The 21231-nt window shown below is 40.9% G+C and overlaps 1 protein-coding gene across 1 annotated transcript in view; it reads right to left on the reverse strand.

The window, feature by feature from the left end:
• LOC309639609 (sodium/glucose cotransporter 1-like) overlaps nt 1-21231 on the reverse strand; it is a gene marked incomplete at its 5' end in the record, with an annotated part of 63316 nt that overhangs the window by 36772 nt on the left and 5313 nt on the right. The window contains 3 exons of the mRNA XM_082417024.1: nt 424-524; nt 10097-10160; nt 11717-11821. Coding sequence (XP_082273150.1) covers nt 424-524; nt 10097-10160; nt 11717-11821 — 270 coding nt within the window. The remainder of the gene's footprint in view (nt 1-423; nt 525-10096; nt 10161-11716; nt 11822-21231) is intronic.

The following is a 21231-nucleotide window of genomic DNA, read 5'->3' on the forward strand; positions in this document are numbered from 1 at the left end:
CAAGTGGGAATAAGCTTGCTGGATTTGAGAAACAATATGGCGAGTACAGGGGAGGAGACAAGGCCAGAGGCAGGGCCAGGGTGGGAAGGCTTCACAGGTCATAACACGAGGTTCAGTTCTCTTGTAAGGGTGGTGGGGTGCCTGGATTGTTTCCAGCAGGAGAGTGGCATCACCTGACGACCTGCGCCCAGGGTTCTCTGGTAACACACAGGAGGGGCCTGTAACCCAGGCTTGGGAGGCAAAGAAGATGCCTCTGCCTTTCATTTTGTGTATCATTAAGCTATTTTTTCTCCACTTTAGCTTAGACAGCAGAGGCCGACAAGTAACTTATGGGGCCCCAGAGTGAACTGCTGCGACAAACCTAGTCCTGCCTATCGATTTTTTTGTGTTTTTCTTCCTTGGACTGGCTTTTACACAACTCACCGAGATCTTACTGAAGATATAAAGGAATAAGTACAGAATAGCGAGGAGGAGCTGGATCCAGTAGCCACCAAACCTCTTCCTTAAATATTTGGGCAATGTTACTACCTGTAGGAGCAACAAGAGAAGCCACCATCAGGCAGAGCGCTCACAAGGTGCTGGCTGTCACGGAGATGTGGCTGACGGTGGGAGCGGCCCAGGAGTACCAGGTGCAGGGTCACCGACTCTCGCTTTGCATTACACGGACCCCTGTTAAGATGGGAGAAATAAGAAAGAAGAGGCAAAACCGCTGTCTTCAAGAAGCTTGGAATTTAGCTTCCTGTCCAACCTTTGGAAAGCAGAAGTAAATGCAGCTAATTGAATATGTCAAACGATGACAAATCACTTTCATGAAATAATCATTGAGCAAAATCAAATGTTTTTATCACATACTACATATAGACCAAGGGCTCAAGGGAGACACAACTTGACTCCACAGCTCTCATACCTGGTCCTCCATGCCAATGCCGCTCGTGTGTGTGCTGGTGCCCCAGACTGCCCTGCTCATTTCTACCTCCACCATCTCATGCTGTGTGTGCCCGGCGGCAGGGAGCGCCTTCTTCGCTCATCAGATGCCTGGCTCCTAGCACAGTGCCTGGCTCACGGCGGTGAATAAACCACCGGTAACTGAATACCATCCCGCCTCCACTCCCGAATATCCTCCTGTGCTCTTGTTCCCCCACCTCACACATGCAAATCCCATCTGCTTTCTGAAGCCTTAGCTGGGGGCTTGGCAGGGACCACACGCCCCCTCCTAAACACCTGGAGCTTTTATTCATTTCCTCTTCATTTGGTTCTTAATCATATGCTGCCACACACGGCTGACTTTCTCAGTCAGGCTCTAAGCTGTTTCACACTCACTACTCATATTAGTTTGCCAGGGCTGCCGTCACAAAGTACGACAGAGTGGCTCACACAACAGAAACGCATTGCCCTGTAGGTCTGGGGGCTGGCAGCTTGCGGTGTCCGGGGCTGGTTCTCGCGGGGCCGTGAGGAAGGATGCACGCCTGTCTCCTCGGCTGGCTGAGACCATCTCCCCGCTGCGTCTGCTCATCCTTCCCTCTGTACATGTCTGTGTCCAATATCCTTGTCTCATAAAGTCATGCTGGATTAGGACCCACCCTAACGACCTCATTTTAACTTAATTACTTCTTTAAAGACTTCATCTCAAAATCCGTCACAATCTGAGGTGATTTTGCTGGGATTATGGCTTCACAATTGCAAGCTTTATACTGCACAGCAAACAAAGCCTTCCACAGTTTTAATGCCCTCTCCACAAGTGTACATTTTTAACAGTTTTATGAGCCATGGTTTACACACAGTAAAATTATCCCATTTTAAGTGTAAAGTTTGATGAGTTTGGGAAAATGTATACAGTTGTGTGATCACCACCACACTCAAAATATAAGGCATTTCTAACACCCTGCTAAGCCCCCACGGGCGTGCGGCCAAGACCCTCACCACCCCAGTCTTGGAAAACCAGCTGTTGCCAGACTCGCCTTCCCTGGAGCTCAAACCCATGGAGTCACACAGCTCTGGGGAAACCAGTGTGAATGGTCATAGAACCACCAGAGTCCCTGCTCACAAATCACTCATGAACTTCCCTTTGGGACCAGCAGACCTTCCTATTTCCTCCACAACCCAACCCTGGCAACCACCATTCTGTTGTGTGTTTCTATGAGTTCAACATTTTTTTTTTTAAGATTCCACATATAATTGATATCATGCAGTATTTGTTTCTCTGTCTGGTTTATTTCACTGGTTCACAATTTTCTTTTAATGCATATGGCTAGTAAGGAAAGTATCCATAATCAATAAAGAATAAATGCACCCCCCCCCCCAGAAAAAAGAGCGTGTGCGCTTCTATGTCCTGCTTCTTTCACCTGGTACCACATCCTGCTTCTCACCCGTGCTGTCACTCGATGGCTCCTCGGTGCCACCTAGTACCATGTCGTGTGCTGTCTGTCCCAATTCAGATTATTTCTAGGTTCAGCTGTTAGGACTAAAACTTCCTGTACCAGTCTGTGTGTGGACGTGCGTCTTCATTTCTCTGGGGTGGGGTGAAGTGCCACACCCAGGAACAGAACGGCTAGATCCTAAGGTGTAACTGGGTAAGAAACTGCCAACCTGTTTTCCAACGTTCCCTCCAGAAAGGTACAGGCCCCAGGGGCTCCACAACCTCTCCAGCTCTTGGTAGCGTCAGTCCTTTTAATCTCAGCCATTCTAGTGGGTGTGCATGGGATCTGATTTTAAGTAGCATTTTCCTAACGGTCAGTGATAGTGAACATCTTTTCATGTGATTATTTGCCATCTGTATATTTTCTTTGGTGAAATGTCTTCTTGCTGTTAAGCTTTAAGAGTTTTAAAAAATATGTATATTCAGGATATGTCTTTTATTGTCAGTATGTTCTACAAATACTCCTTCCCAGTCTCTAGCTTGACTTTTCACTTTCTTAAAAATATACTTCAAAGACTTAAAGTTTAAAATTCTACTTTGAAGTCCAATATATCAATTTCTTCCTTTATGGTTTGTGGTTTTTGTGTCCTAAGAAATTTTTACCTACCCAATAACCTTCAAAATTTTTTTTTTTGCAATAAGTTCTTTTTTTAATTGAAGTATAAGTGACATATCACCTTACATTGGTTTCAGGTGTACAACATAATGATTCAATATTTATATATATTTCTTTTTTAAAAAAATTTATTTATTTTATTTATTTTTGGCTGTGTTGCGTCTTTGTTGCTGTGCGCGGGCTCACTCTAGTTGCGGCGCACAGGCCCCTCATTGCGGTGGCCTTTCCCGTTGTGGAGCACGGGCTCTAGGCGCATGGGCTTCAGTAGTCGTGGCGCACGGGCTTAGTTGCTCTGCGGCATGTGGGATCTTCCTGGACCAGGACTCGAACCCATGTCCCCTGCATTGACAGGCAGATTCTTAACCACTGCGCCACCAGGGAAGCCCTATCTATATATATTTCATCTTCATTTTTTTTTTAAGTATTTGTTTATTTATTTATTTATGGCTGTGTTGGGTCTTCTCCTCTGCGCGAGGGCTTTCTCCAGTTGTGGCAAGCGGGGGCCACTCTTCATCGCGGTGCACGGGCCCCTCACTATCGCGGCCTCTCTTGTTGTGGAGCACAGGCTCCAGACGCGCAGGCTCAGTAATTGTGGCTCACGGGCCGAGCTGCTCCGCAGCACGTGGGATCCTCCCAGACCAGGGCTCGAACCCGTGTCCCCTGCATCGGCAGGCAGACTCCTAACCACTGCGCCACCAGGGAAGCCCCATCTTCATTTTTAAAGATACTTTTGCTGGGTATAGAATTCTCAGTTGACAGCTTTTTCTTCCATTCAGCATCTGACTATGTCATTCTGATGTTTTCTGGTCTCCACTGTACCTGATGAGAAGTCGTCTATTAACTGTGTCATTGTTTCCCTGCATGTAATGTGTTGCTTTTCTTTTACCACTTTCAAAATCTTCTCTTTATCTTTGCTTTTAGCAGTTTGACTGTGATGTAAACCTACGTGTAGTTTTCTTTGTGTTTATTCTATTTAGTGTTTGTCAAGCATTTTGAATCTGTAAATTAACATTTTCCACCAAAGGATATATTTTCGGTTATTATTTCTTCCAAAAACTTTTTCTGCCTCTTTCTCTTCTCTTTCTGGGACTCCAATTACATGTCTGATCGATTGCTTGATATTGTATCGCAGGTCTCTGAGGTTTTGTTCCTTTTTCTTCAGTTTTTTCTCCTCTGTTCTTTATCCTGAGTAATTCTTATCTTCAAGTTCACTGATTCTCTCTTTTGCCATCTTAATTGTGCTGTTGAACCCCTCTTGTGAAGTTTTCATTTCAGCTACTATGCTTTTCAACTCGAGAATTTTGACTTGGTTTTTTTGTTTGTTTTTTGTTTTTTTTGGTTTTTACTTTTGTTTATTTTTTATTTTTTTAAATTTTAAAATTTTTGGCTGCATTGGGTCTTCGTTGCTGTGTGCGGGCTTTCTCTAGTTGCCATGAGCAGGGGGTACTCTTCACTGTGGTGAGCAGGCTTCTCATAGCAGTGGCTTCTCTTGTTGCGGAGCATGGGCTCTAGGCGTGCAGGCTTCAGTAGTCGTGGTGCAGGCTCAGTAGTTCTGGCACACAGGCTTAGTTGCTCCATGGTATGTGGGATCTTCCTGGACCAGGGATCGAACCCGTGTCCCCTGCACTGGTAGGCATGTTCTTAACCACTGTGCCACCAGGGAAGTCCCGACTTGGTTCTTTTCTACAGTTTCAGTTTCTCTGTTGAGAGGCCCTATTTGTTCACTCATTAATATCACATTTTCCTTTACCTTTTGGAATACATTTATAATAGCAAGTTGAAGTCTTTGTTTTGTTAAATCTACATCTGGGCCTGCTCAGAGTCAGCTACTACTTATTGCTTTTTTTCTTCCTGAGTGTGGGTCATGTTTATTTTCCCATTTCTTTGCATATCTAATAATTCTTGGTTGAAGACTGGCCATCATAGATAATATGATGTAGCACCCTAGAATCCGTTTTGTTCTTCTGAGGATTAGTGCTCTTATTTGAGTAGGGAATGAATGTGTCTGGACTCAGACTACCGTATCTTCCATGCCACCCTGACCCCCACCCTGCAGTGCAGAAGCTGAGGTCTCCACTTGGTTTTCCAGCTTCCAGATGCTGCTGACTTAGCCTGGTCCTCTGAAGGTTTTCCCTGCACTTGAGTAGCCTGGCAGTCAGTCAAGGGTTTGGGCAGAATTTATACTAAGATTTGGGGACTAACCCTCTCTTTGGCTCCTTTGTTTTTGGAGCTCCCCTCCTAAGTTTCAGGTTGCTTTGCCAGCCCTCAATTATGTCCTTGATGCCTCCAACCAGCAACACTTCTGTCTTCCACTGCCTGCCCTGTGAGGGCTGGGGAATGTGCTCAGTCACTGGCACAGCAAACTCACAAATCTCTCCAGGAACAGTCCTGTCTTTGCAAGACAGATCTTTTTTTGGCTGGGCTCCCTGGGATCTCAGGTATGCCTGTGTACTTTGGTGGTTAGCCAGAGATTTGGGCTTTTTGTATCTTATTTTAAAATCCTTCCATACCTCAAGGACATAAAGATATTCTTTGCTTTCTTATAAAAGTTAGACAAATTTTTGCCTTTCCTATTTAAGCCTTTAGTTAATCCAAAATTATTTTTGTGTAGAATAGGGATCTAATTTTATTTTTTTCATATGATAACCAATTGATCCTCCTTTCCTCAGTCATCTGCAATGCCCTCAATGTCATAAATCAGGTGTTCACACATATGAGTGTTTCTGGGCTTTTTCACTCTCTCTTGTGTCAATGTGTTTATCCTTGTGCCAATACCAAACTGTCTTAATTACTACAGCTTTACAGTAAGTCATGCTATTTGGTAAGATAAGTCCTTCTTATTTTTCTTTGATAGGAATATCTTTGCTATTCTTATGCTTTTGCTCTTCTACATACACTTTATTTACTTTTTTCCAGATTTATTGAGCTATGACATACAACATCATACAAGTTTAAGGTATGTGATGTGATCTGATACGTGTATATATTGCAAAATGATTAGCACAGTAAGTTTAAGTTATTATCTCCATCACCCCACATAACTGCCACTTTTTTGTGTTGAGAACATTTAAGATTTACTCTCTTAGCAACTTTTAAGTGTATAATACCGTATTGTTAATGATAGTCACCATGCTAATTCTTTTTTTTAAGATTTTTTTGATGTGGACCATTTTATTGAATTTGTTACAATATTGCTTCTGTTTCATGTTTTGGTTTTCTGGCCACGAGGTATGTGGGAACTTAGCTCCCCAACCAGGGATCGAACCCTCACCTCCTGCATTGGAAGGCCAAGTGTTAACCAGTGGACCACCAGGGAAGTCCCACCATGCTAATTTTTAATCCATTCATCCACTCTATGCCTTTTGATTGGAGTATTCAATTCATTTACATGTAAAGTAATTATTGCTAGGTAATGACTTACTAATGCCATCTTGGTAGTTGTTTTCTAGCTGTTTTGTAGTTTCCCTGTTACTTTCTTCCTCTCTTACTATCTTCCTTTGTGAATTAATGATTTTCCATAGTAGTATGCTTTGATTCTCTCCTTTCTCTTTTGTGTATCTAGGATAGCTTTTTGCTTTGTGGTTACCATGAGTCTTCCATAGATATAACAGTCTATTTCAAGGTGATAACTTCGAATGCATATGAAAACTCTACCCTTTTACTTCCCGCCTGACATTTTATGTTTTTGATATCACAATTTACCTCTTTTTATATTATGTATCTGTTAACAAATAATTGTAGCTATGGTTTTTTAAAAATACTTTTGTCCTTTAACCTTTAGAGTTAAGTGGTTAATGTACCACCCTCTTACTGTATTTGAGTAGTCTGATTTTGACTATCTACTTACTATGTTTTCATGTTACTAATTAGCATCCTTTCATTTCAGCTTGAAGACTCCTTCCACCATTTCTTATAAGGCAGCTCTAGTGGTGATGAACTCCCCCAGCTTTGGTTTGTCTGAGAAAGTCTTTTTTTCTCTTTCATTTCTGAAGACCAACTCTGCCAGATAAAGTATTCTTGGTTGGCAGTCTTTTTCTTTTACCACTTTGAATACATCATCCCACTGTCTCCTGTCCTGCAAGCATTCTGCTGAGAAATCCACTGATAGCCTTATGGGGGTTCCCTTATATGTGAGGAATTTTTTTTCTTTTCCTGCTTTTAAAATTTCCTCTCTGTCTTTGATTTCAGACAGTTTTATTATAATGTGTCTTGGTGAAGATAGTTTGGGCTTAAAACCTGGGGGGGAACTGATGAGTTTTGTCATCTTGGATATCTAAATCTCTCCTCAGATTTGGGAAGTTCTCCATTTTAAATAAGCTTTCTGCCTGCTTCTCCCTCTCTTCTCCTTCTGGGTTGCCAGTAATGTGTAGATTGTTTCTTTTAATGGTGTCCCATAGCTCACATAGGCTTTCTTCACTCTTTTTCATTCTTTTTCCTTTGTTCTCCTCTGACTGGGTAATTTCAAATGACCTATCATTGAGTTCACAGAATCTTTCTTCTGCTTTGCCAAGCCTGCTGTTGACGTCCTCAGTTGCATTTTTCATTTCACTCATTGTAATCTTCAGCTCCAGAATTTGTTTGGTTAGGATTCCTATCTCTCTGTTAAACCTCTCATTTCCTTCACATATTGTTTTCCTTATTTTGCTGAGTTGTCCTTCTGTGTTTTCTTGTAGCTCACTGAGCTTCCTTCAAACAATTGTCTTGAACTTTTTATCAGGCAAATCTTTGGAGTTGGTTACTGGAAAATTATTGTGTTCCTTTGGTGGTGTCATGTTTCCTTGATTTTTCAAGTTCCTTGAAGTCTTGTGTTGCTGTTTCTGCATTTGAGGAAGCAGTCACCGCCTCCAGTTTTTACTGACTGGTTTTTGGAGAGAAATACCTTCCATCAGTCCTGCTAGGGATTCTGAAGCTTTCTCAGACCTTTCCTTGGATACACCTGCTTCGCATGTCTTCCTTGATCCTGCAAAGCCAGGCTGAGTGCTGACAGCCTCCAGTTTGCTTGCCTTACTGAGGGTGGTGCTGAATGCTCGTCTGTGTGCTTTCCCAATCCCACAGGGTCAGGCTGGCTTTCTACGTGTGCTCACTAGCTTTGTGCCAGGAATCAACACTGCCACAGTTGGAGGTAAGCTAAGGGAGCTGGCCACAAGGTGGAGGCATATGTGGGTGAGGCATGCAGAATGTTGGGGTGTCTGCGGGCCAGCTGGGGAGATCTGCAGGTGAAGAGCCCGCAGCGGCTTACTGGCAGGTTTCCTGATAGAGTTTGCAAGGGGGTTAGTAGGATTTGTGTTCCTTTGATGCCATCTGAGAGCCCTGAGTGCTGCTCTCCCAGCCACTCCCCGCCCCCTGGACATACAGCACACCTGAATATTCTAGATGGAGTGAGAAAGAAGTTAGTCTTTTTGGCAGCAGTCTGCGCAGCTAGAATAGCTGGGCACTCACATGTTGTCACTCTCCCCCATGGGACAAATCTCAGGCTAAGAAGGTCTCTCTTGGCACTGAGCTGTGCTACCTCGGGGGAGCGGTGACATGGGTAAAGTGAACCTGTCCCTCTCACCCTCTTCAATGCATCCAGTTGTGGGTATTTTTTTTTCCAACGGCATGACTCCTGTACTTCCACAAAGGCCCTCTCGCCTGTGGGTGACAGTCTAAACTGGAGTTCTTTGACAGAACACTCTTATTCTGCCATGTTGGTGACATCATGCCATGTATCCCTGTGGATGCTAGGCCTGGACGGTCTCTTCTTTGTTCTCTCTCAGCCAGGCACTGACATCTTTGTCCCCTTATCTCCTACACACATTTTAGAGTCAACCTGTCAAGTTCCTCAAACATCTTCTTCTGGGTTTAGGGAGAACTAACATTTTTAGGTTGTTGTCTTCCAATCATTAACAGAATTGTTCTCTTAATTTAGGTCTTATTTTTTAACAAAGTTTTAAAATGTTTTCTATAAAAGCCTTAAGAGGTGAACTCTTGAGTAAGGTCCAGAGTGAAACAGTAGGCAGTTACTGGCTTCTGTTTACCAGTCAGAATGATGTTATTTCAGACATTTCTTAGGATTTAGGGAAATCAGTAGAAGGATCAGAACACTGAGAAGTTTAACTTGTCCTCTAGGATGTCTTTTTTTAAAATTTAATTAAATTTAATTAATTTATTTATTTTTGGCTGCGTTGGGTCTCGGTTGTTGCGTGCGGGCTTTCTCTAGCTGTGGCGAGTGGGGGCCACTCTCCGCTGCGGTGAGCAGGCTTCTGATTGCGGCGGCCCCTCCTGTTGTGGAGCACAGGCTCTAGGTGCGCAGGCTTCAGCAGCTGCAGCATGCAGGCTCAATAGCACAAGCTCAGCAGTTGTGGCGCACGGGCTTAGTTGCTCCGCGGCATGTGGGATCCTCCTGGACCAGGGCTCGAACCCATGTCCTCTGCATTGGCAGGCGGATTCTTTTTTTTTTTTGTTTTGTTTTGTTTTGTTTGCTTTTTTATAGTGCAGGTTCTTATTAGGCATCAATTTTATACACATCAGTGTATACATGTCAATCCCAATCGCCCAATTCAGCACACCACCATCCCCACCTCACCACAGTTTTCCCCCCTTGGTGTCCATATGTCCATTCTCTACATCTGTGTCTCAACTTCTGCCCTGCAAACTGGCTCATCTGTACCATTTTTCTAGGTTCCACATACATGCATTAATATATGATATTTGTTTTTCTCTTTCTGACTTACTTCACTCTGTATGACAGTCTCTAGATCCATCCACGTCTCAACAAATGACTCAATTTCGTTCCTTTTTATGGCTGAGTAATATTCCATTGTATATATGTACCACAACTTCTTTATCCATTCGTCTGTTGATGGGCATTTAGGTTGCTTCCATGACCTGGCTATTGTAAATAGTGCTGCAATGAACATTCGGGTGCATGTGTCTTTTTGAATTACGGTTTTCTCTGGGTATATGGCAGGCGGATTCTTAACCACTGCGCCACCAGGGAAGCCCCCTCTAGGATGTTTTCATGTACATATGCAATATTTGTAAGAAAAAATATTGTAGAGAAAAGAGTAACTGGTAATGGATACTCATCCCAGCCTTAATGTAAATGGGAGAAAATACCCAGCCAAGAACACAGAGCATAAATGGAGCCTGAAACCAAGAAAAGAAGAGCAATTAAATCAGGGTCCCACCTAGGCTAAGCTCTTAAATGAGATGCAAGCTCAGTTACTGTTTTGAGCCCAATAAATGTATCATTACTGGGGACCTTGCAAATAACAGCCCAAGCATAAGCCTTCCAGTACAACAAACTTAACTTATAGGCACTTGATCTTTGCCTATAAAGGGGTGCATTCTTAATTTAGGGGGGGGTTAACTGAGCCAATTTTCAAGATATTTATTAAAATTTATTGTTTGCCTACTTCCAGATAGAAACGAAGGTGGCTTATAATTAAACAAAAAAGATAGTAAAAAAAAAAAAATCAGAAACCATTCAGAGAAATGGTGGAGAAACTATACTAAAATTTACACAAGTTATTGAAATTAAGTAATGCATTTGGCTCTGGCTTTCTTTACAAAGAAGGGGTAAGTTGAATATACGAAGGAGATGTGAATGAATTCTGAGAACTAAATGGTGGTAAAGACCAGGGCTCCTTATCAGGTCTGGAATTAACTTTGTTAGAAGTATTGTTTATTTCTGTAGTCTACCAGAGGAAAAGATGAGACCCAGAAAGTAGGGAGCTTTCTGATTTATCAAAAAAAAAAAGGGCCAGGTGATTTATATAGAGATAGGTTAATTAACCCAAGACACATGAATTCACTTATGTTAATTTAGGTGAACAAATTCTATGTCCTACAACAAATATATTCCACAGATTAGATAAATAATCCATTTTATAAGTTTTATAGTTGAAACCTGGTATTCATAGGCGATCAGTTAGGAGTTTTGTAGTAACCAGCTGAATATCTCAAAGAACTCAGTTGAACCTATTCTCAGTATACAGTTGACCCGTGAACAATGTGGGGGTTAGGGGTGCCAACCCCCATGTAGTCAAGCTAAATCTGTCTCAAAAACAAAGGAATTGATAAATGACTCATCCAAGGGCAGGAAGCTGAAACAATCTGGACAGAATCAGGACTCAAACCCTAGTTCTTTTGATTCCACACATTGTGATCTCTAATTGAACACAAACTTTTCCCCACACTTAGTCAATTTAAAGATCTGTGAAATGAAAATACAAGTACTATATTTATTGAAAAAAATCTGCATGTAACCGGACGTGCACGGTTTAAATGCATGTTTTTCAAGGGTCAATTGCATACTGCAAATGTGTACATACCGATAAATACACACACACATATAAACATATATATCTGTATGTCTATGTACACACACACATATATATGTGTATGTATGTATATGTTTACATACATATATATTTAAGTGTTAATATGATCTTTTCCCTACCTGACTAGTCTCCTAACTGTATTCCTATGGTCCTTGGAATGTAAACATTCTCTATCTCTTCATTACTTTACTAAGAAGAATGAAAACTAGCACAATCTTGTTGAGAAATCAGACTTGGTTCCTTTCTTCCATGACTTCTCAAGGAGTCTTTAATATTTACTCAGGGTTGAAAGCAAGTTTTTATGTTTCATTTGGACAATGATAAAGGTGGAGGTTAGCTGCTACAGCAGGCACTACTTACATTCCACTCGAAGGCCCCAACAGCAATCCCTGAAGACACCCCCTTTCCAGCCAGGCCCATAAAGTGCCCAGTGCCAATGTTCGAGGCAAAAAGAAAAGCACCTATCTGAAAATCAAAAGACAATTACAGATCAGAACTTTTAGTCCAATTTCAAAAACTAATTTTCACAAATATAAACTCAACCTGAATTTTATCAATACATTTCCTCAAAAGGGATTATACCCTGGGCAGAATTCCCATTCATATTTTTTCTCTACAAACCCTAACCATAAATTAGAAGCCAAGTAAAAAGGGATGAAGGGAAAAAAGTATTACTGCATTCTTATGTTGCCACCCTCCACACGCTCCACTGACTTACTTGCAACTGCAGAAATATTAGCAGGAGTGTAATTTCATCACTGTTTGAAGTAATTTAAAAATATTAACAATCTAACTGATTATAAGAGAATGGTTAAAATACTAAGGTACATGAATATGATGAAATACAATGTAGCATACAGAAAGAATAAAGGAACTCTATTAAATGATAAAAAATAACGTAAACAATATTGATAATATAATCTCATTAAAATTTTGTGTGTGCATATTACACTTGTGCACATGTATGTTTATATATAGATGGGAGTGATTCTGGTAGTATATATATAAAAATACTTCTGGGGACTGGAATCATGGTTATAGAAATGGAATGGTAAGAAAATTTCAAGTTCCATACTTGGATTGTAACTTTTTTTTTTTTTTACAACCAGCATATGTTACTTTCAAAATAAAAAATCCCAGAGGCATTTAAAATGAACAAAATCCCTCCTAAACCAATTTTAATTGAGTAGAGATAGCCACTCCGTTCAAAATCCAAATCCAAATACTGTGCTACATTTGACACAAGATACACTTAAAACCAAATTATTAAGAGAGACTAAAAATAACAAAGCCTTTTAGATAAAAACAAACAAAAAACACAGCATTGGCGATATTAACATAAGATAAAGTAGCATTCAATACCAAAAGCATTAAATATGACAGAGGTTTTGTTTTTTGTTTTTAAACCATGAAACATAAAATGCACTAGTAAGACATAACTGAGAACATACAGGCACCCAAATATCGTAGCACCAACAAATATAAGGCAAAAAAAATCTTGGAAGAGGCACATAATAATTACTCAAGCAGTTATTTTTACTATTAGGAATGTTTGCTACCTTTATCATAATAATGAAAAACTATATACAATCTAAATTGCCCAATAATATGTTATATAAATGGTGGAATGTCCATATGATATAACACTATACAACTGTGTATAAATATAAAATATCTCTATCTACCTACCTATGTTTATATAGACCTAGGAAGACATTAGTACATTAAATGTACCTTCATTAATTCAGTAACTATTAATAAATGTCCACTGCCAACTATGTGTCAGACAGTGTTGTACATACTAGGAATACATCAGTGAGTAAAACAGATAAATCCCTGCCCTCATGAAGCTAACATTCTCTTAGGAAGAAGAGGATGAACAAGATAAATTAGGGGATTATTTTACAGCACAATAGACAGTGATAAATAGTAAAGTCCTACAGAGAAGAAGAAAGGTTAGAAAGCAGGCAGGCACGGAAGCAACCTAAATGTCCATCGACAGACGAATGGATAAAAAAGACATGGTACATATATATAATGGAATATTACTCAGCCATAAAAAGAAACGAAATTGGGCCATTTGTAGAGATGTGGATGGACCTAGAGACTGTCATACAGAGTGAAGTCAGAAAGAGAAAAACAAATATCATATATTAACACATAAATGTGGAATCTGGAAAAATGGTACAGATGAACTGGTTTGCAAGGCAGAAATAGAGACACAGACGTAGAGAACAAACGTACGGGCACCAAGGGGGGAAAGGGGCGGTGGGATGAACTGGGAGATTGGGATTGACAAATATACACTAATATGTATAAAATAGACAGCTAATGAGAACCTGCTGTATAGCACAGGGAACTCTACTTCACCTCGCTGTACAGTAGAAACTAACACAACATTGTAAAACAACCATACCCCAATTAAAAAAAAAAAAAAAAAAGAAAGCAGGCAGGAAGTGCTGTGCAGTAGAGTGGGCAGGGCCGACTTTCTGTGAGGAGGGGTGAGGGGCAAGCCAGGGGTACCTGTGAGAGCAGAGAGCCTCCAGGCAGAGGGAGCAGCAGGGGCAATGGCCCTGAGGCAGGAGCACGGCTAAATTGTTCAAGGTCACAGAGGTAAGGAGGTGCAGATCATCTGTGGCCTAACATAGGCTGGGCTTTCATTCTGGGTGACATGGGAGCCCCCAGAGGGTTTTAAGCAGTCAGGTGACATGGTCTGACCCTTCAGCTGCTTTGTTGAGGTTGGACGTGGAGGAGCACAAGTGGAAGGAGGGCGCCGAGAGAAGAGGCTGTTACAATCAATCCAGGTGAGGGTGACGGCAGCATGGGCCTGGAGGCACTGATGAGAAGGGGTTGGATTTCAAATCTGTTTTTTAAATCGAGTCCCAGGACTTCCTGATGGATTGGAAGTTGGGGTGAGAGAGAATAAAGAGTCTAACACGACTCCATGGGTGTCAACCTGAGCAACTAGAAGGATGGAGTTGTCGTTCAGGGACAGGGAAGACGGCAGGAGTAGAAGATGTGCAGAATGCATGTTCCATGTGCAAGACCTGACAGACCTTTCGAGTCAGGTGTCAAATGGGCAGCGGGATACACAGGACTGGAGTTGAGGGAGAGAGCTGGGACTTGCTACTATTCTAGCAAGTTGTCTTTAATGGCATGTCGCCAGGCATGTCAGTGTAACTGGAAAGGAGACACCAGGGTCTGGCCCTGGGGAGGTCCAGTATTCAGCAGCCAGGGAGATGGGAAAGAACCAGCCAGGGGGACTTCGAACGAGTGGCTGGTGAAGCAGCAGGAAAGGAGGAGAGCCAGGCGGCAACGTGGGGTGGGAGGGAGGACTGAGTTTCAGTTTCACCACCGCCAAGCCAGGTAAGAGGAGGCCTGAGCACCGACCACATGAATAAGCCACATGGAGGGCCCAGACAAGAGCAACTCATACCCATTGGATATTTGCTGACTGAATAAAAGTATAAAAGAAAGAAAGTTGAAGTGGCAAAATTACTCTTTTATTTCCATTTCCTTTATCAATACCATAATACAGTTTGTTTGCTAAGCAATAATTCTAATAGTAAAAAGAAGTCACATCCAGGATTGGTTCAAGATGGAGGAGTAGAAGGACATGTGCTCACTCCCTCTTGCAAGAGCACTGGAATCACAACTAACTGCTGAACAATCATCAACAGGAAGACACGGGAACTCACCAAAAAAGATACCACATATCCAAAGACAAAGGAGAAGCCGCAATGAGACGGTAGGAGGGGCTCAATCATGATAAAATCAAATCCCATAACCGCTGGGTGTGTGACTCACAAACTAGAGAACAATTATACCACAGAAGCCCACCCACTGGAGTGAAGGTTCTGAGGCTCAGGTCAGGCTTCCCAACCTAGGGGTCTGGCAACGGGAGGAGGAATTCCCAGAGAATCAGACTTTGAAGTCTAGCAGGATTTGATTGCAGAACTTTGACAGGACTGAGGGAAACAGAGACTCCACTCTTGGAGGACACACACACAGTAGTGTGCACATCAAGACCCAGGGGGAAGGAGCAGTGACCCTACAGGAGACTGAACCAGACCTACCTGCTAGTGTTGGAGGGTTTCCTGCAGAGGTGGGGGGAAGCGGTGGCTCACCCTGGGGACAAGGACACTGACAGCATAAGTTCTGGGAAGTACTCCTTGGCGTGAGCCCTCTTGGAGTCCGCCATTAGTCCCACCAAAGAGCCTGTAGCCTCCAGTGCTGGGTTGCCTCAGGCCAAACAACCACCAGGGAGGGAACTCAGCCCCACCCATCAGCAGACAAGCAGATTAAAGTTTTACTGAGCTCTGCCCACTAGAGCAACACCCAGCTCTACCCACCACCAGTCCCTCCCATCAGGAAGCTTGCACAAGCCTCTTAGATAACCTCATCCACCAGAGGGCAGACAGCAGAAGCAAGAAGAACTAAAATCCTGCAGCCTGTGGAACAAAAAACACATTCACAGAAAGATAGACAAAATGAAATGGCAGAGGATGATGTACCAGATGAAGGAACAAGATAAAACCCCAGAAAAACAATTAAGTGAAGTGGAGATAGGCAACCTTCCAGAAAAATAATTTAGAATAATGATAGTGAAGATGATCCTGGACCTTGGAAAAAGAATGCAGGCAAAGATCGAGAAGATGCAAGAAATGTTTAAAAAAGACCTAGAAGAGGGTTTCCCTGGTGGCGCAGTGGATAAGAATCTGCCTGCCAATGCAGGGGAAACAGGTTCAGTCCCTGGTCCGGGAAGATCCCACGTGCCGCAGAACAACTAAGCCCGTGTGCCACAACTACTGAGCCTGCGCTCTAGAGTCCGGAGCCACAACTACTGAAGCCCGCGTGCCTAGAGCCCGTGCTCCGCAACAAGAGAAGCCACCGCGATGAGAAGCCCATGCACTGCAATGAAGCGTAGCCCCCGTTTGCTGCAAGTAGAGAAAGCCCACGTGCAGCAATGAAGACCCAACGTAGCCATAAATAAATAAATTATTTTTTTAATTAAAAAAATTCAAAGACCTAGAAGAATTAAAGAACAAACAACTAGAAGAATGAAAGAACAAACAAACAGAGATGAACAATATAATAAATGAAATGAAAAATACACTAGAAGGAATCAATAGCAGAATAACTGAGGCAGAAGAATGGATCATATCAAGTAAGCTGGAAGACAGAATGGTGGAATTTACTGCCGCAAAACATAATAAAGAAAAAAGAATGAAAAGAAATGAAGACAGCCTAAGAGACCTCTGGGACAACATTAAATGTGATAACATTTGCATTAGAGGGGTCCCAGAAGGAGAAGAGAGAGAGAAAGGACCTGAGAAAATATTTGAAGAGATTATAGTCAAAAACGTCCCTAACATGGGAAAGGAAATAGCCACCCAAGTCCAGGAAGTGCAGAGAGTCCCGGGAAGGATAAACCCAAGGAGAAACACACCAAGACACATAGTAATCAAATTGTCAAGAATTAAAGACAAAGAAAAATTATTAAAAGCAACAAGGGAAAAACGACAAATAACATACAAGGGAACTCCCATAAGGTTAACAGCTGATTTCTCAGCAGAAACTCTACAAGTCAGAAGGGAGTGGCACGATATATTTAAAGTGATGAAAGGGAAGAAACCACAACCAAGATTACTCTACCTGGCAAGGATCTCATTCAGATTTGACGGAGAAATCAAAAGCTTTACAGACAAGCAAAACTAAGAGAATTCAGCACCACCAAACCAGCTCTACAACAAATGCTAAAGGAACTTCTCTAAGTGGGAAATACAAGAGAAGAAAAGGACCTACAAAAACAAACCCAAAACAATTAAGAAAATGGCAATAGGAACATACATATTGATAATTACCTTAAATGTGAACGCATTAAATGTTCCAACCAAAAGACACAGCCTTGCTGAATGGATACAAAAACAAGACCCATATATATGCTGTCTACAAGAGACCCACTTTAGACCTAGGGACACATACAGACTGAAAGTGAGGGGATGGAAAAAGATATTCCATGCAAATGGAAATCAAAAGAAAGCTGGAGTAGCAATACTCATATCAGATAAAATAGACTTTGAAATAAAGAATGTTACAAGAGACAAGGAAGGAAATTACATAATGATCAAGGGATCAATCCAAGAAGATGATATAACAATTATAAATATATATGTTCCCAACATAGGAGCACCTCAATACATAAGGCAAATGCAAATGCTAACAGCTACAAAAGAGGAAATTGACAGTAACACAGTAATAGTGGGGGACTTCAACACCTCACTTACACCAATGGACAGATCATCCAGACAGAAAATTAATAAGGAAACACAAGCTTTAAATGACACAATAGACCAGAGAGATTTCACTGATATTTATAGGACATTCCACCCGAAAACAGCAGATTACACTTTCTTCTCAAGTGCACATGGAACATTCTCCAGGATAGATCACATCTTGGGTCACAAATCAAGCCTCAGTAAATTTAAGAAAATTGAAATCATATCAAGCATCTTTTCTGACCACAACGCTATGAGATTAGAAATCAATTACAGGGAAAAAAACATAAAAAACACAAACACATGGAGGCTAAACAATACGTTACTAAATAACCAAGAGATCACTGAAGAAATCAAAGAGGAAGTCAAAAACTACCTAGAGACAAATGACAATGAAAACACGACAATCCAAACCATGTGGAATGCAGCAAAAGCAGTTCTAAGAGGGAAGTTTATACCAATACAATCCTACCTCAAGAAACAAGGAAAATCTCAAATAAACAATCTAACCTTACACCTAAAGGAACTAGAGAAAGAAGAACAAACAAAACCCAAAGTTAGTAGAAGGAAAGAAATCATAAAGATCAGAGCAGAAATAAATGAAATAGGAACAAAGAAAACAACAGCAAAGATCAATAAAACTATAAGCTGGTTCTTTGAGAAGATAAACAAAATTGATAAACCTTTAGCAGGACTCATCAAGAAAAAGAGGGAGAGGACTCAAATCAATAAAATTAGAAATGAAAAAGGAGAAGTTACAACGGACACCGCAGAAATACAAAGCATCATAAGAGACTACGACAAGCAACTCTATGCCAATAAAATGGACAACCTGGAAGAAATGGACAAATTCTTAGAAAGGTATAACCTTCCAAGACTGAACCAGGACGAAATAGAAAATATGAACAGACCAATCACAAGAAATGAAATTGAAACTGTGATTAAAAATCTTCCAACAAACAAAAGTCCAGGACCAGATGGCTTCACAGGTGAATTCTATCAAACATTTAGAGAGGAGCTAACACCCATCCTTCTCAAACTCTTCCAAAAAATTGCAGAGGAAGGAACACTCCCAAACTCATTCTACAAGGCCACCATCACCCTGATACCAAAACCAGACAGAGATACTACAAAAAAAAAAGAAAATTACAGACCAATATCACTGATGAATATAGATGCAAAAATCCTCAACAAAATACTAGCAAACAGAATCCAACAACACATTAAAAGGATCATACACCATGATCAAGTAGGATTTATCTCAGGGATGCAAGGATTCTTCAATATATGCAAATGAATCAGTGTGATACACCATATTAACAAACTGAAGAATAAAAACCATATGATCATCTCAATAGATGCAGAAACAACTTTTGACAAAATTCAACACCGATTTATGATAAAAACTCTCCAAAAAGTGGGTACAGAGGGAACCTACCTCAACATAATAAAGGCCATATACGACAAACCCACAGCAAACATCATTCTCAATGGTGAAAAACTGAAAGCATTTCCTCTAAGATCAGGAACAAGACAAGGATGTCCACTCTCACCACTATTATTCAACATAGTTTTGGAAGTCCTAGCCATGGCAATCAGAGAAGAAAAAGAAATAAAAGGAATCCAAATTGGAAAAGAAGAAGTAAAGCTGTCACTGTTTGCCAATGACATGATACTATACATAGAAAATCCTAAAGATGCCACTAGAAAACTACTAGAGCTAATCGATGAATCTGGTAAAGTTGCAGGATACAAAATTAATGCACAGAAATCTCTTGCATTCCTATACACAAACAATGAAAGACCAGAAAGAGAAATTAAGGAAACAATCCATTCACCACTGCAACAAAAAGAATAAAATACCTGGGAATAAACCTACCTAAGGAGGCAAAAGACCTGTACTCAGAAAACTATAAGACACTGATGAAAGAAATCAAAGATGACACAAGCAGATGAAGAGATATACCATGTGGTGGATTGGAAGAATCAATATTGTGAAAATGACTATACTATCCAAAGCAGTCTACAGATTAAATGCAATCCCTATCAAATTATCAATGGCATTTTTTACAAAACTAGAACAAAAAAATCTTAAAATTTGTATGGAGACACAAAAGACCCTGAATAGCCAAAGCAATCTTGAGGGGAAAAAATGGAGCTGGAGGAATCAGACTCTCTGACTTCAGACTATACTACAAAGCTACAGTAATCAAGACAATATGGTACTGGCACAAAAACAGAAATATAGACCAATGGAACAGGATAGAAAGCCCAGAGATAAACCCACGCACCTATGGTCAACTAATCTATGACAAAGGAGGCAAGGATATACAATGGAGAAAAGAAAAGTCTCTTCAATAAGTGGTGCTGGGAAAACTGGACAGCTACATGTAAAAGAGTGAAATTAGAACACTAACACCATACACAAAAATAAACTCAAAATGGATTAAAGACCTAAAAGTAAGACCGGACACTATAAAACAGAGGAAAACATAGGAAGAACACTCTTTGACATAAATCACAGCAAGATCTTTTTTGACCCACCTCCTAGAGTAATGGAAATAAAAACAAAACTAAACAAATGGGACCTAATGAAACTTAAAAGCTTTTGCACAGCAAAGGAAACTATAAACAAGACAAAAAGACAACCCTCAGGATGGGAGAAAATATTTGCAAACGAATCAACAAAGGATTAATCTCCAAAATATATAAACAGCTCATGCAGCTCAATATTAAAACAAAAACAACCCAATCAAAAAATGGGCAGAAGACCTAAATAGACATTTCTCCAAAGAAGACATACAGATGGCCAAGAGGCACATGAAAAGGTGCCCAACATCACTAATTATTAGAGAAGTGCAAATCAAAACTACAATGAGATATCACCTCACACTGGTTAGAATGGGCATCATCAGAAAATCTACAAACAACAAATTCTGGAGAGGGTGTGGAGAAAAGGAAACCCTCTTGCATTGTTGGTGGGAATGTAAATTGATACAGCCACTATGGAGAACAGTATGAAGGTTCCTTAAAAAAACTAAAAATAGAATTACCATATGACCCAGCAATCCCACTACTGGGCATATACCCAGAGAAAACCATAATTCAAAAAGACACATGCACCCCAATGTTCATTGCAGCACTATTTACAATAGTCAGGTCATGGAAGCAACCTAAATGCCCATCGACAGATGACTGGATAAAGAAGATGTGGTACATATATACAATGGAACTCAGCCATAAAAAGGGTCATTTGTAGAGACGTGGATGGACCTAGAGACTGTCATACAGAGTGAAGTAAGTCAGAAAGAGAAAAACAAATATCGTATATTAACGCATATATGTGGAATCTAGAAAAATGGTACAGATGAACTGGTTTGCAAGGCAGAAATAGAGACACAGATGTAGAGAACAAACGTATGGACACCAAGGAGGGAGAGCGGAGGAAGGGTGGTGGTGGTGGGATGAATTGGGAGATTGGGATTGACATATTATACACCAACATGTATAAAATAGATAACCAATAAGAACCTGTTGTATAAAAATAAATAAAATTCAAAAAACAAAAAAAAGAAGTCACATCCGACTCCCACTCTA

Source organism: Balaenoptera physalus (genome assembly GCF_965194825.1).
Source record: "Balaenoptera physalus genome assembly, chromosome: 12".
Classification (NCBI taxonomy): Eukaryota; Metazoa; Chordata; class Mammalia; order Artiodactyla; family Balaenopteridae; genus Balaenoptera; species Balaenoptera physalus.